The sequence below is a fragment of the Perissodus microlepis genome, chromosome 5, assembly GCF_051167445.1.
Source record: "Perissodus microlepis isolate ML-2025 ecotype Zambia chromosome 5, ASM5116744v1, whole genome shotgun sequence".
In the NCBI taxonomy this organism is placed as follows: domain Eukaryota; kingdom Metazoa; phylum Chordata; class Actinopteri; order Cichliformes; family Cichlidae; genus Perissodus; species Perissodus microlepis.
The window spans coordinates 2,822,051-2,837,651 of NC_140465.1; the positions used below are offsets into that span (position 1 = coordinate 2,822,051).

At 41.1% G+C, this 15,601-nt stretch overlaps 1 protein-coding gene across 2 annotated transcripts in view; it reads left to right on the plus strand.

Moving 5' to 3' along the window:
• plxnb1b (plexin b1b) overlaps positions 1-15,601 on the plus strand; it is a 99,771-nt gene that overhangs the window by 63,180 nt on the left and 20,990 nt on the right. For both annotated transcript variants that reach the window (XM_084927386.1, XM_084927388.1), the window contains exons 3-8: positions 1,201-2,365; positions 4,530-4,712; positions 11,520-11,648; positions 11,901-12,001; positions 13,302-13,434; positions 14,782-14,938. In XM_084927386.1, the coding sequence (XP_084783512.1) occupies positions 1,211-2,365; positions 4,530-4,712; positions 11,520-11,648; positions 11,901-12,001; positions 13,302-13,434; positions 14,782-14,938 (1,858 nt within the window). In that variant the 5' untranslated portion in view covers positions 1,201-1,210. The remainder of the gene's footprint in view (positions 1-1,200; positions 2,366-4,529; positions 4,713-11,519; positions 11,649-11,900; positions 12,002-13,301; positions 13,435-14,781; positions 14,939-15,601) is intronic.

Consider the following 15,601-nt stretch of genomic DNA (forward strand, 5'->3'; position numbering starts at 1 on the left):
GTGGAAGAGAGCCAGAGATTAATAACAAGTATGATTCAGTGCAGAGAGGTCTATTAACACATAGTGAGTGAGAAAGATGACTGAAGAAGAAATACTCAATGCATCATGGGAATCCCCCAGCAGCCTACAGCTATTGCAGCATAACTAAGGGAGGATTCAGGGTCACCTGGTCCAGCCCTAACTATATGCTTTAGCAAAAAGGAAAGTTTGAAGCCTAATCTTGAAAGTAGAGATAGTGTCTGTCTCCTGAATCCAAACTGGAAGCTGGTTCCACAGAAGAGGGGCCTGAAAACTGAAGGCTCTGCCTCCCATTCTACTTTGCTAACATTGGTTTATACTGTAACTGTTACAGCAGCCATAATATACAAGTGTAAGTAAATATATTTCTCAAGGACAAGAAAGTCTTACCAGATGTTGGTAACCACACGTCCAATCCACACATGCAAAGACATCAAACCATAGATGTCCATAAATTAAGTTATGTGTAATAATGAGAAATGACACAGGGGAAAAACGCTCTGGATGACTCTTCTGGTAATTCTTTTCACTCTTCTGTTTGAAATTTTACGGGGAGCACCTGGTCGCGGCCGGCTTTTCCGGATTATGGCCTCAACAATGCTCACTGGTACCTTCAGCAGTTTAGAAATTCTTCTGTAACAAATCCCATCAGTATGTTTTACAAGAATAAGGTTGCAAAGGTCTTGAGAGAGCTCGTCATGAGATGTTTTATAATTGGGCTCCACTACAGTAGCTTTGCATGATTCACAATTCAAAAATTATCTTTATCTATGTTGGTCTTGAGTCTTTGAGCTCATCTGCCTAAAAAAGATGTTTTTCACTGTCATGTTGAGATAACTTTTTTCTGATTTGTTGTCCTTTGCAAATAAAGGACAACTAGAGCATAGCCAGATATTCCCTTTTATTTACATCGTATAGACTCAAGAGTAGAAGTGTTTAGAGGGGGATTACTTGTTCATATGCTCACCTCATTATTTTGGTCATGATTAATATTAATATATATACCACTAAACATTAAAGTTCAGTAAGGTCTTGTGTTTCAAATCATAATTGTGTTGTCAAAAAGAGATTAAAAATAGATGGGTGGATGGTTTCTAAAGTAAGTTCTGTTATGTGTGAATCCATGATATAACTTCTGTCTGGAAAATTCTTTGACATCCTGTGTTTTGTTCTTTCCCTCAGCTCTGCCGCCATGCCTCTGGGGATGGTGCGTCTTTCATTGTCAGCAGTCAAAACGCTGCTTTCTCTCCTGCTGCTGGCCACTGGCTGTCCCTTAATTTTATTTCCTATTGGCACTGTCCAAGGATCAGACTCATTCCCATCCAATTTTTATCCTACGTTTATCCGAAATGACACTCTGTTTGAGCACCTGGCCCTGCATCCTGACCCCAACGTGGGTCGGGTCTACGTCGGGGCCCGAAATCGCCTGTTCCAGTTGGATCCCTTCCTCCAACCTGAGCTACAGGATGACACAGGCCCCGTCACAGACAGCCGGGAATGCTTACCTCCTGTAACTGAGACCAACTGTCCTCAGGCCCGAGAAACTAGCAACCACAACAAGCTCTTGTTGGTCAATCCTTACTCTATGGAACTTATAACCTGCGGCAGTGTCAACCAAGGAATTTGCCAGAAGCGTAGCCTGGATTCTGTGGATCAAGTGCTTTTTTCCACAGAGAGGCCGGTGGATACTCAGTACGTAGCGGCTAATCACCCTAATGTTAGTACTGTTGGGCTTGTGGTTCGCTCTCATCCTGACAAGCAGCCTGTTTTGTTTGTGGGTCGGGGTTACACCAGCAGCCATCCGCCTATTTCCACGCGAAACCTTGCCCAGGATCCGATCTTTTCCTACGAAGAGACTGCCAAGTTGGCCGTGGCTGGCCGCCTCTCAGAGTACGATCATAATTTTGTTGCCTCATTCGCCCACCGTCAGCACGTGTACTTCCTTTTCTACAGAAGGGACCTAAAGTCGCCATCGCGCGAGTACCGTACCTACATCTCTCGCGTGTGTTTGGATGATCAGGCCTATTACTCCTATGTGGAAGTACCGCTGACATGTCGTTCAAGGACGGGTAAAATTTACAATCTCTTGCAAGCTGTCCAGCTGGGCGTGTCCAAAGAAGACGTAGGGGGCCGGGGTTCAGAGACTCTAGTTGGTGTTTTCTCCACTCGTTTGGCTTCAACTCGGCCCAGTGAGGAGTCGGCTCTTTGCATGTTTAACCTTGAAGATGTAGACCGCAGGATCAACTCCACCAGAGACTTTTGCTATACACAGATGGGTAAAGAAGCAGGAGTGGAGGCAGCCTACATTGAATATGACGTCAAATCCAACTGTGCCAATCTGCCAGAGGTGAGCTCACCTGTTGAATCAGCTGGTTTTTGTTCAGCTACTTAATGTCGTATGGTTTTATTTAAGACACAAAATTAGGGTGAAACACTTGCTATTTCTGCTCGCACTTTGCTTGTAAACTGAAGTCTTAGCATTATCTCTTGTTGTGCAGATATTGTGAAACTTGCATTAGAAAGTGAGTTTCTTCTGTGAAGCTGCTCAGTGGTCAGCGTTCAGTGACAGAGCTCCGCTCCTGCGTCACTGTGTAATTGTAGGTTTGTGTCTGAGAGGGTGTTGCTAAAAGGAAAAATTACTGCCTACAAGAATAATGATAGCCTTCCATTATATTGTGTAAAAATGTAATTTGTGGTTATGAAGACCTTCCTTCCCTGGACTATTTTCTTTCCTGTGAATGGAAATGTTCACACAAACTGAAAGTGAACGCAGTAAACCATTAACTGTGAAAGCTAATACGCAGTGCACCATCATCCACCTTGTTTTCATCATTCTGTTTGCAGAAGAACATGTTGTTGTACTCTAGTGATGACTCTCCTGAGTGAAAGCTAATGTTAGTGCATCTGTGCACAGCAGTCCTCTTCCAAGAGAGTGATCTCTATACAAGACAGGAATTGAAATTTAATGTAATTTATTTCTAAGAGACGGATGTAATGCTGTAGATCAGGTATCGAATTAGACCTCTTAAATCCAGCTGACTTTTTGCATGTATCCTTGTGAACACTGAATTTGGACAGAATGCTTGACATCCCTCTGTTATCGTTCTCTCATTTGCAGTAGATGTGAGAAACCTGTGCAGCCACACACAGCCGATTGTCTTGAGGGGAGAATCTATAGCAGGTGGTGCAGTTTAATACAATTACTGGTCAGGGAGGATCGATTGAGGCATTAGCTGTACTTAGTGGGGTGGAGTTGGTAGTGTTTAACAAGGCCTGACAAAGAGGGATAAAGAAAGACGAGAGAGAGAACAAGATTAAGGGATACAGGCACATAGTGTGACAGAGAAATATGTTTTTGAGTCCAGGTAAATCATAGCAAAGCAGATGGTTGTAGAGAGGCATCTGGAGCTGAAAAGAGACGTAATATGATGAGGATGTCAAATCTGGCACGCAAATCATCCTTCATCCCCGTTCACTGTTTGCCACAATGCTCCATCTGTAGCGGTGACAGAGTCTCACACCAGCTCTGAACCACTGGAAACGGCTTTTTTTTTAAAATGCTGATCAGGATTTGTGACTCATGCCTGACATTAGTGGCTGGAATGCACTTCAAGTGATCTTTTGACCTTATGGTTACTCTCTTGTGGTTTTACTGTCCATATAATTTATGGCTAAAAGTCCGGATGATCTAGTGTGCACAGCACTCATCCGTATGCAGACTCCTATCAGCCAAACCAGTAGGTCGCATGCAAGCATGCAAGCATCCAGGGCATGTTCCTAGACTCGGTGTCATAACTTTAGAACTCTATTCTTAGCATGCAGTGTTCTTTGTTTGTTTTCCCCTAATGCCTCGGTTCTCCCGATGTGGACAAAGCAGGCCCTTAATTAGCTTAATCAGCCCTCTGTGAAGCTCCCCATATGGTCAGCGACATGTTCACAGTCAGGCTCAAAGCTGTGTGCAGTGGTTACATCTGAAAACATGTTTTTACTGAGCTTCTCTTAGGATGAAGCCAAAAAAGGAATCTATTCATAACACCACACCAGCCAACAACACGCAGTCCATCAAAACAAGTAGCGCTCAACAGGCCGGGCTCAGGTTCATCCCCTCTATTTCCTATCGTTAGGACAACCAGTGATGAAGCAATGACCCCGATGTAACATTCTTGTGGAAAAATAAATGGCCTGGAACAAAAAACAACTGCCCTGCAGCCAGAGCGAGGACTCTAGCCAGAGCTACACTGTGGAGAAAAAGCAAATATTGTGTTATAGTAGTTTTAGTTTGTTCCCAAACCCCAGCCCTTTCACAATAAATCCTGCTGTGATTTTAGTAACTGCAGTAGGAGCGCTGCTGTTATATTTTTGGCTACTAGCTTAATAACAACTCACCCGAGGGCTTCTTTGTGCACAACACTAACTGAGGAGTTTACATTTAATCTGTTCTTTATTTGTTTTTTGCTTGAACGTAACACAGACTGCAAACTGATTTTTCTCTCCTGTTCCCCCACTGTTAGAATACCCTGGATGCCTACCCCTGCGGCTCCGACCACACCCCCAGCCCCATGGCCAGCCGGATTCCTGTGGAAGTAGAAACCATATTAGACAGCCCTTCTGCCCGTCTTACTGCTGTGGCTGTCAGCAGCAGAGTGGGACATACCATCGCCTTCCTGGGAGACTCCAAAGGGAACTTACACAAGGTAACATAGCTCATCGTGTTTCAGGACATGCACAGACAGGTTGAGCTTGGATTCTGGTCTTAAGAAAGAGCATTTTGTGCCAACTTTGATGTTCTGCACAGATTGTGGTGGAATGCTGAAAAAAACGGTCTTTCGTGCTCGTTATTTTGAGTTCAAACCCTAAACCGTAGTAACATGCTGGGTGTATTAACTGTAGTACATATGCAGAGATCAGCTCAGCAAACATTGAGCTCAAGTCTTCCCTCTGTTCACCTCCAGACACTGACTGCTCTCTGCTGTCTGTTATTCTGTCAGCCATGCAGGTCTGAAATCTTTGTGTTTACAGACAGACGGGCTACACTTGGTACACCCGGAGTAATCTCTACAACATAATCCTGCTGGCGGTGGAGTTGGGTTTCTAGTAGGGCTGCCACGATTAGTCGACTAGTCACGATTACGTCGACTATCAAAATCGTCGACGACTGATTTAATAGTCGACGCGTCGTTTGAAGCTTTGTAAGATCCCAAAAGACGCAGGAATGAGTAGTAGGATTTAAGAGTGTAATAACGGACTGAAACAGAAGATGGCAGCACTGCATGTACAAGGATGCCAGCTTCCCTTAAACCCCGAAGAAGAAGAAGCTGTGTCCCAGAATTCATAGCGCGGCCCAGCTCAGTTTCCAACAATGGCGGCAGCTAGTTAGTTTTAATATTACTCTTATTATTCTTTCTGGGTCACAAAATAAACGTTTAACATATTTTCAGGCGAGAATGTAGCTGTGTAAACCTCAAATATCTGCTCAGTTTATCAAGACACCACATATTTTCAAAAGCGCTCCGACGTTTTCGGAGACGTCTGTTACCCACTAGCTCGATAGCTAGCCGGGGGCAAGGGTCACTAGAGCCGTGAGAACACCGGACTCCCGGCAAATCGTTTTCAAACCCACCGCCGTCTTTCGCTACTCAGGTTAAACATGATATATGAGTCACTTAGATAACTTAAAAATGTTATTGTTTGGCTTTTTTTTTTTTTTTTAGTATTTTATTTGTTCCTGAGTAAATCGGTTTTGCTGAGATTAAAGTTATAGTTTTTACACAGCTGAATAAACGTCTGATAGTTTGTAAATTTAATAAACTATCATCTTGTCTTTATTTTTAGTTAGCACCTTAAACACTTAAAGCTGTAAGCTAATGATAGTTATATAAGAGCAGATGCTGCTGGTGCAATAAGCTGTACTTTTACGTCCAATGGATGATGATCTGATTAGTCGACTAATCGCAAAAATAATCGGTGACTAGTCGACTATCAAAATAATCGTTTGTGGCAGCCCTAGTTTCTAGCTGCAGTCTTACCTTTTTAACAGTGTGCTGAAATATGAGACCAGTGCAGAAAAATAAACAGATAGTATGAAAAACACCTAATCCATCCACTGATACTTTCATTATTGAGAATGAATGTGCTTCTGTGTTTTTAGCCATTCATATGTTTAATACCACACTGCTCCATAAGAGAATTTGTTTATAATCTTTCCTCTCTTGCTTAATGCTGTTTATTTAAACCTAAAAGAGTTCACCTTTTTAAATGCAAATGTGAGCCAGTAACTGGACTTTATTAATATCACTTTTAGCCACTGAAACTATTTTTTGTTTAATAATTAAAGTTAATAAATTTAATGTGGTTAAAAAAATAATGATGATGTTATTAATTATTTTCTGCTTTTTGTAAATACTAAATTAAAATTCATGATAATAATTTTTTAGCCTTAAAAATATCATTTTGATTAAAGAGCTTGTGTATCCTGGTGGATTAACCATTACAGAAACATACAGTTGAAACCAGATATTTACACAAACTTTTTTTCCTTTACCGTCAAACATCAAATTGGAGTAAACTTTTTTGTTTCAGATCCATAAATATTCACTTTTTTTGTCTTTGTGACTTGTCAGAATAAGGAGAGAAAAAATTTATTTTTTTATTACTTTCCTTTGTATTTGGGAGAATTGCCCCAAAACGGTTTCCCTTATCCTTCCACAAGCTTTCTACAGCAGTTTGCTGGGATCTTGGCCCACTCCTCTCGACAGAACTGGTGTAACTGGGTCAGGTTTGTAGGCCTTCTTGCCTTTTCAGTGCTGCCCACAAATTTTCTATGGGATTGATATCAGGGCTTTGTGATGGCCACTTCAGCACCTTGACTTTGTCGTCCTTAAGACATTTGTAACTAATTTGGAGGTATGCTTGGGGTCATTGTTCATTTGGAAGACACATTTGCACCCAAGCTTCCTTTAACTTCCTGGCTGATGATGTATTTTGTGAAGTGCACCAGTCCCGTCTGCAGGATGCTGCCACCCCCGTGCTTCACAGTCAGGATGGTGTTCCCCCCTTTTCCTCTATGGAATAATCTGGAGTTAATAAACTTAGTGTATGTATACTTCTGACTTTGGTGAAAGTAATAATAAAATACATAACAATGTTCTCTGTCTTTACTCTGACATTTCACAAATACAACAAATATGTTAATATTTATTAATCTAAAACAAAAAATTACTCTGATTTGATGTTTGACAGTAAAGAAAAAAATGATTTTTTTCTGAAGTGTATGTAAATATCTGGTGTCAACTGTAAAAATCAATTTAGGTAATTACCATTACTGTTAATTTAGGGCAGCTGTGGCACACAGCTTACACTGGGTGGTAGTCTAATAAATTTGTTAAGATCTGTGTACAAGTTTTGAATTTGATTATTTAATAAACTGGACCTCCGTGTCATTCTAAAATAGCAAAACATGAGAATGACTTCTGTCCATAAACACTTTTGATTTTGAACCTTGTTGCTGTAGAATCCAAAGACGCCGTGGTCGTTTTGAGTTTAAAATTTCCTCCTGCATCTGGAGACAGAGATATGTGCCTTTCCTGGTAGAGGTCTCCCTCCACTTCTTGGTTTGCCTGTTTTTATGTATGTTGTACATCTTAACATGGCTGCATTAAAAGATTCAGGGGGACAAAACGGATTATAAATACTAGAAACCCAAATGAGCTGGTTTTTGTTGTGTGTCGAGCAGTGTTGTTACTGATGCTACAAAAATACAGCATTCAGTCTGAAAGCAAACAAAATCATCTTAAAGCTGAATGTCCACCTCTGTGCTCATTGCCCCTGTTTAATTAAACCTGTTGAAGCTGCAAATGTGTGTGATATTTGGTACAATCCTGTGAACTCTTTCTTGTCAGAGCTCTGTGACAGTGGGTACCAAACATGAGAAATACAGACACGTTTCATATTGAACGAACTGTAAGCTTTCGGCTCAGTGACCAGATTGTGTGAAGCACGGTGGAGATGACATGCTGTCAGTCAGATTTCAGAGGTACCTGAGTCATTCAGTGCTGTGGGTTCTGAGGGAGATCAGGTTGAAACTTGGTAATACATAAGGAAAGACAGACGATTCTTGTTGTTGGCGCAAACGACCATCAGAAAAAGCAACAAGATTAGAGTCTGCGATTGAAGGAATGACGCCGACTTTGTGTTTGTTGCTGGCAAGCCTAAAAGGTGTAGAGAATTACGTTAGAATGATCTAAAATATGTTTTTATTTTGATAAACAGTAACTTCAGCAACAAGATCAGTTGGCCCAGCAATTCCCTTGTTACGAGGAATTTATAGATCGTGAGCTCGTCTGCTCACAGTTGGCTCTTTGTGTGGTTTTCCTGAATGGTGACTTGTGGTCAGGGCCCCCTGCACAAGCAGAAACGGCACAATGACGGCTATTAACATGTTTTCTGTATGATTACGTCACACTAACCCAGCTAAACCTTAGAGAGCTCCACTTTTGTGCACTGTCATCGCTGACTGGCAGACACATGCACTTCAAAACAGAGAGCCTCATTCAGAATTGAGAGTTATTGATCATGACAGCAGACAGTGTCAGTTTCATTAATGAGCACTTTGTCTGTGCAGCCGCAGACGGTCAAAATACATATATATATCACATGTATGTATGTATGCGTGTGTTTACTGTATGAATAAAAGGGGAAATTCCAACATGTGGAATCGGTTGAAGGTCTGAGGGTCAGATTGTGGTGGATGATCTGATGTGGTGACTCCCAAATGGAGAGAAAATCTTTGGTATGTTTATTGAAGCCAGCCAAAATTCTGACTTTATACTATGACAGTGTTTTTAGGTGCAGGTGCTCAAAGTGCGTTGAAATTTGCTGATTTTTAATTTCATCTACTGCGTAATTGTTTTTGCAGTACATGAAATTGAAATGTTAAGGACTGAAATCCATTTTACATCCAATGCGAGCGTCACAATCTAAAGTCAAACTCAAGCATCAGTATCATGGGAAATACTTGTAGATGTGGCCTGATTGGTGAAACCTTGCCCGTCTGGCCTCTCTAAGATGGTCTTTTTATACCCGGCCGTGTTCCTGCCAGTGAACTGAATGAGCTTCCAGTCATTTCTATTCAGTACCACTGTTGGTGCCCCCACTCCAACTATTTTGAGACGGTTTTCTGCCATCAAATTCAAACTGAGCTAAGAGCTTTTGCAAGATACTAAACTTTTTTGATTTGATTGTTTTTTTTGTGTTTCTTTGTTGATAAAATGTGGCTTTGTGAGATCTGCCAAACAGCTGAATCCTGTTTTTATTTACATCTTGTACAGAATGCCAACTTTTTTTTGGAATCGAGCTTTTGCTCTATGTAAGCACAGAAATGATCGCAGGGTATAAACAGAGTTGGTTTAGCTCTGCATTATCTTCTAATTGAGACGTGGTTTGTACAGAATCACTGATTTGTTTAACTGTAACTGTGCAGACAGCAAATACTGTGTGACACTGTCTGTGTTAGGGTGCAAAACGGGATCTCTGTTTTTGTTCAGACACTCTGATTAAAGTCAGTCTCATTTGCATTTTAGATCTGTTAGATCTCCAAAGAAATCGAGAGGCTCTCTGTCAGATCAGGAACTTGGATTTCCTCAACGGCCAAGAAAATGTCTTTTCTTTATTGATTATCGTTCATTATTCAGATTAAATATATGTGGATGGACAAACCTTTGTAGCCAAAGCCATTTTCACATATGCACTGTAGCTTTGTTTACATACATGCTGTCTTCACCCATAGAAACTGTACTGCTCTTCAACCAGTGCATTGGTCACAGTGTGAGCAGTGTGATCTCTGTATCTGTTTGATGTAACACAATGTGTGGCGTGAACTTCACCTCCTAAATTTTCTAGCATAAATAAATATAAAAACATCAAAGCTAGTATTCATTCACTCAGTACTGAACAAAACACACTGAAATTGAACAAATCTGATGTGTTCACACTCAAAGGCTGCAAAATACCCCAACACAAATAAGTTAACCTTTGGTTTGATAAGTCGTGTTGGTAGTTTAAGTGTGATATGCAAACTGCTGCAAAGTTTTGAAAAAACACAGCCTTCTGATGTGGTGTCAGTTTGAGAGATGGGCAAGCTCACACTGGGGTGTTTTTCACAGGTTCCACCCACTGCCACCAACATCATTTCTGAATCTCTAGAGGCTGCTGATGTAAGAGTTTCTTGCTGGTGACCAGTTACAGACGGCAGGCTTGTGACTACAGCTCTACACTGGTGAAAATATCTCACCCAGTTGAAGTAGAAGTTAAACCTGGTCTGATAGAGCCCGTGTGAAAATGTTGCCTCCTTTCTTGTTCCTGTTGTGTGTGAGAACACACAGCTTCAGTTTCAGACCTGATGGCTGCTATGTTTAAGTGTTGTTTAAAGCTGTATGCGTGTTATTGTAGAAAATGTGATTCATGAAAGAAAGCGTAACAAACCTGGAGACTCCAGTGTGTCAGTAAAGAGAACACTGTGGAAAGAAGAACCTCATTGACACTGTTCAACTGTTTAGAGATGATCTAAATCTGTTTTTTGAAAAAGACTGAGACTTTCCACAAGTGTGTGAATGAGAAGAGCGACGGAGTATCTGAGCTGAGGTGTTGTTCTGTTCCTTTCACACTGAAATATGTGACTGTGGCACTGGGTGGAATGAATCTGATGTTCAGGCTGCTGTAAATAATGTCAAACTGCTGATGTGGAGCAGTTGGTCAGGCTGTGCACTCGTGTTAACCTACATTACAGCAGCCGTAGAGCCAGCACAGTGATGGACTGCAGAGACCTCCTCAACCTTGTTAACTATTTGAATGAGTCAGTGTCGTCTGTCAGACCTTAGTTTCTCATCAGTTGTGTGGGCCTTGATATATTTAATACCTGATCACAACCATTTAGATTCATATAATTGTTAAACTAGATTAGGCTTCTTCCATTAAATGAGTTCTTCCATTGAATCAAAGGGAAACTATAAAAGGAGTCCGAGTCAGAAGCTGTTGGGGGAAAAGGAACTGCTGATGTAAACAGAAAGAAGTCAGGTTGTCAGGCACTGCAGGTACAACAATATCAGAACTATGGCTGATTTACAGTGTGGGTAATGTAATTATCAGGTTTTGACTGGAACGTGTGGAATAAAAAAGGCCTCTGAATCTGCAGCTTTAGAAAAATATTTTAGCAATAATGAAAGGGGCTACATGTTTTAAAGATTTACAACTAACTGCAAAAAAATCCAGAGTACCTTTCAATATCAACAACCTTAAAAAGACCATCTTGAGCTACCAGTTTGACAAACAGTTAAATTGAAGGATTTGCAGTTCCATCTTTGAATAAAACGGGAAAATAAGCTGTTTATTTTTATGTTTTCATTATAATTGCACTTTCCTTTTTAAAACTGAGCATGTGAAGAGATGCATATTCATGTCAGCAGCCTGTTTACCCGTTATCTAATCGTTCATATTTATGTTTGCAGGTGTTCTTGGGGCCAAACGGTGAGGTTGAGGAGTACTCTGTGATCCCCATACAGCAGAATGCAGCCATCAGCTCAGACCTCATCCTGGATCAGAAACAGGAACATCTCTTCATCATGACCCATAACATGGTACACACACAGTAACTGAACTCTTATAACCTCATTTCTTTACAGATAAATCATTTTAAACCTTGTGTCTAACCCAGTCTCACTTCTTTTGCTAAAGCGGCATGTATTTGGGATTATTTTAATGACCACTGGGAAATCTGGGCTGCCTATTCTCTCATCTTTTTTTTTATTTTTTTTTTAAATCAGGAGCTTTTAGGAGCTTAGTGTGGATGGTTTGCATGACTGAACTTGATTGTGTTGTCCTGGTTCCAGCTGCAGAAGAGGCCAGTGGCTGAGTGTCAGCAGCATCCAGACTGCCACTCCTGTCTCTTGGCCCACGACCCTTACTGTGGCTGGTGTGTCCTAGAGGGAAGGTGAGATCGATATCAGCAGTTATGGCTACACTAAATATAAAATACAACAGTCAAGATTTATTTGGAGTTCAGACTGCTTCATTTGATTGTTTATTAATATAATTATAAACCAAGAAAATGCCAAAAGTGCAGAAATGTGTTTTCCTTCTTTCTTTTTTAAAATGTTTAAATTACCTTAGCAGCAGCCACAGTGGTCACACGTTTGACACTTTGTACTGTGATGTAAGAGATGAGTGAGTTTGTGAGTTTCAAGATGCAGAAAAAGTCTAAATTAATCCATTTAATCCCAAATTTTTCCCAGCAAAATAAGGTCATGCATTTTACTCCTTACTGACTTACCCTACACACAGTATGTTTAATTTTGTTAATGTAATAGGGGGTTAAAATGGCAACAATTGTTGCCGGTGGCATTACATGGCTTTAAAAAAGAACCTTAAATTAAAGCAAAATGGCATTTCTCCAAAGTTGGCTGACATTGATTTACTTCTACTTTGAAAATGGCCCAAAGGCCAACATGAATTCACATGACTTTTGGAAGAGATGCTAATAGCAACACCTCCAGTTAATTCTCATTAAACTTTAAGAAATGAGTTTTGTTGCAGAAAAAGTTTCAGTTTATAAGGAGCTTTGAGTTTGCACCTACCTGTATGTTTAAAGTTAGCTATTAGCTAGCATTAGAGGCTACATTATACCAGACAAACTAAGGGGGAAAAGCTTTGTTGTTTTACTTTTACTTCCTTCATAGTTTCTTTGATAAGCAAACTTTCTTACAGTGTTTGCTCAGGTTTTACATCATGATATGTATTATAAGCTAGATTTATTGCTTGTTACTTAAAATAAAGATCAGTGCAAGCATGTGAGGAAAATGGTAGCAAACAAGAAACCTCCTGGCAAGCTTGTTAGTTTTTGAAGTGTTTCGCCAAGTCGGTTTGCTCCGGTGGGATTGTGTCTGAATATGATTAAAGTACCTCTCTCTGTTCTGCCAGACTCTCCTTCCCTGCTCTCTCCTTTGCTCTGCCTTACCACCTGCCCTACAAGCTTTTGCACGTTAACTACTTCAGTATTTATCTGTCTATTTAAATAAAATACTACTGGACTGAATCTTATTTGAACAAGATGAGCAATTTTGCTTTTTGTGCTGCCACTGTACATTCCCACTACTAACAGGTTCAGCCACATTTAGTTTAAATCTAGATAGAAACTGGCCTTCTGCTTGTGTTTTTGACATATATAATGGAGTTAGGGAGCCTTGCTTCAGCTTGCAAAACAGTGAATATAATTAACTCTGCTTTCCCTGCAGGTGTGTGTTGCAGTCACAGTGTGCTCGTGGGAGCTACCCAGGGCAATGGTTGTGGAGTTTTGACATGGAGCAGCAGTGTTTGGTGGTCCAGGACCTCGTCCCCTCCAATCTCAGCAGGGAGGAGAGCAAGATGGTAGGTCTACATTCACTTTAGTCGAGATGCAAAACAAAACAGAACGGATTTGAGGATGACGGTCTTTGTTTACAGATCCACATTTCTTTTTGTGGTTTCTGTTGACTCTACATGATCATCCACATCAAGTTCCTAGAAGTTTCTCTGAAGAAAATCTTCATGACAGAATCTGTAGATATCCCCACTCTGGCTGTAATAATAGTCTCCTCACATACCAAAAAACTCCAAAGTGATCCCTTATCAGTTGAGCTGCTAGATTTGGTGTACCTGGGCATGTGGGTACGATGTCAGCGGGTTTAAGTGTGAGGGTATCAAGAAGAGATAGTGACTGGCTTGTGTCCTGTCATGTCCTAGTATAGCACAATATCTGCGTGAAAGATGGCAACAGAAACACAGACACATCCACACTGTGGTTTCTCCCATCAGCCTGTGTTTGCCTGGCTCTAAATGATTTCTAGTTCTAGAGGATATAAATGGAAATGTAACTATTTATTACTAATGTAATAATAATATTGTAACATGGAGCTGCATGAGTTAAATGTACCTATAGTTGGTAGTGTGATAGCCCTGACAGCTACAGTAGTGGCAGTGAGGATCATTTTCTCTTCTGGCAGCTCACACGTGGTACACCTTTTAATACTGACCAATTAGGGAGCTAGTTTTGTAACAGGCCCCTCGTGTAGCATTTCTACTCTGTGAGATACAAGTGCCTAAAGAATCCACAAGCTGAAAAAAGCCCACTGATCCAGTGGATAACAAAAAATAACCAAATTCAACAAGTTCTGGCAGGCCATGGATTCAAACTCTGAGAATCAATCCTAAGGACCACAGCAGCTCTGTACATGCTATGTTCATGTGACACGAGAGTGCAGTGTGGTAAAACTGACTCTATCAGCTCATACAGATTAGCTCTGGGATGAACTGACAGAAATATATTGGTTTACAGGAGGTTTGTTTTAGTTAGCAGCTCCTCTTTGTATTCGTGATGGAGGTCTATTCATGGGATATCCGTTATTGTTACAGTATCTAATGCATTAATTTTGCCTGTCCTTGAGACGCCCGGTACTACAGGAGCAGAAACATTACGTGAATAAGCAACACACAGCAGCTGGAGCCAAACATAAAACCAAACCTTTGTCAGTATGATTCATGCTCCATCAGCGGGGAGTGCAATTTAGTTTTCAAATCTAATTATTCCACATGGACGTTTACAAAAGAACAGATAGGATTTATGTGTTCAGACAGCTTAATCGCTTACACTCGGCATGACCTTCACTGTACCCTGAAACGGCACAGGTCTGTCCCACATTCTGTCAGCAGCTCATGACAGTTTTGTATTTCTCTCAGGTGTCTCTGTCCATCCCAAGACTTCCAGTGTTAGAAAACGGGGAGTCGTACTCTTGCTTCTTCCAGGACAGCCACACTCCTGCTACCATCACAGAGACCGGGGTCACCTGCCGTTCTCCCGACACCAGCAGGGTGCCTTTGGTTTTTCGAGGACAAGGTGAGTGTTTTCTTTTGGGGGGGTTTTCCCTGCAGATCTGATGCTGTTGGCGTTTATTCACTCGTTTGCATGTTTCAACTTTGTGATTGGAGGATTTTCCTGCACCCTGGAGGATTTGCATGACCAGACCAGACATGCCATTTACAGTTCAATTATTATGTCAGTGAATGGCCTAGAAAAAAATGGCTAACCAAATCCATTTTTTCTAGGCCATCTTACACAGCAGGGAGTAATCTGTATTTGAAAGCATAAACCGGTTTCATCCAGGGACTGCTTGCTTTGAAATACGTGCTTTGTGTTTCCTGATTTGGTGACTGTCTGGTGCAGTGAAGGCTGCTTGTAAGTAGGGATGGGTACCGGTATCCGGTGCCATTATGGCACCGGTTCTGACATAAACGGTAGTAACCAGACCGAAAAGCAGCGCACATTTCGGTGCTTTATTTTGGTGCTTTTTTCCCCTGAGATGTCATACACTCTGGATTCTAGCCAATCATTTTACCTTTGCAAGCGTAGTAGGCGGGGTCAGGTACATACATACGTTCTTTTAGAGCAGATTAAAAATGCCCAAGGCAAAGAGGTCAAATTCTGGCTGTACTTCACAGCAAAAGATGCAAACTCAGCAGCCTGCAACGAGTGCTTTAAGCTGATACTGTGATACTGTGC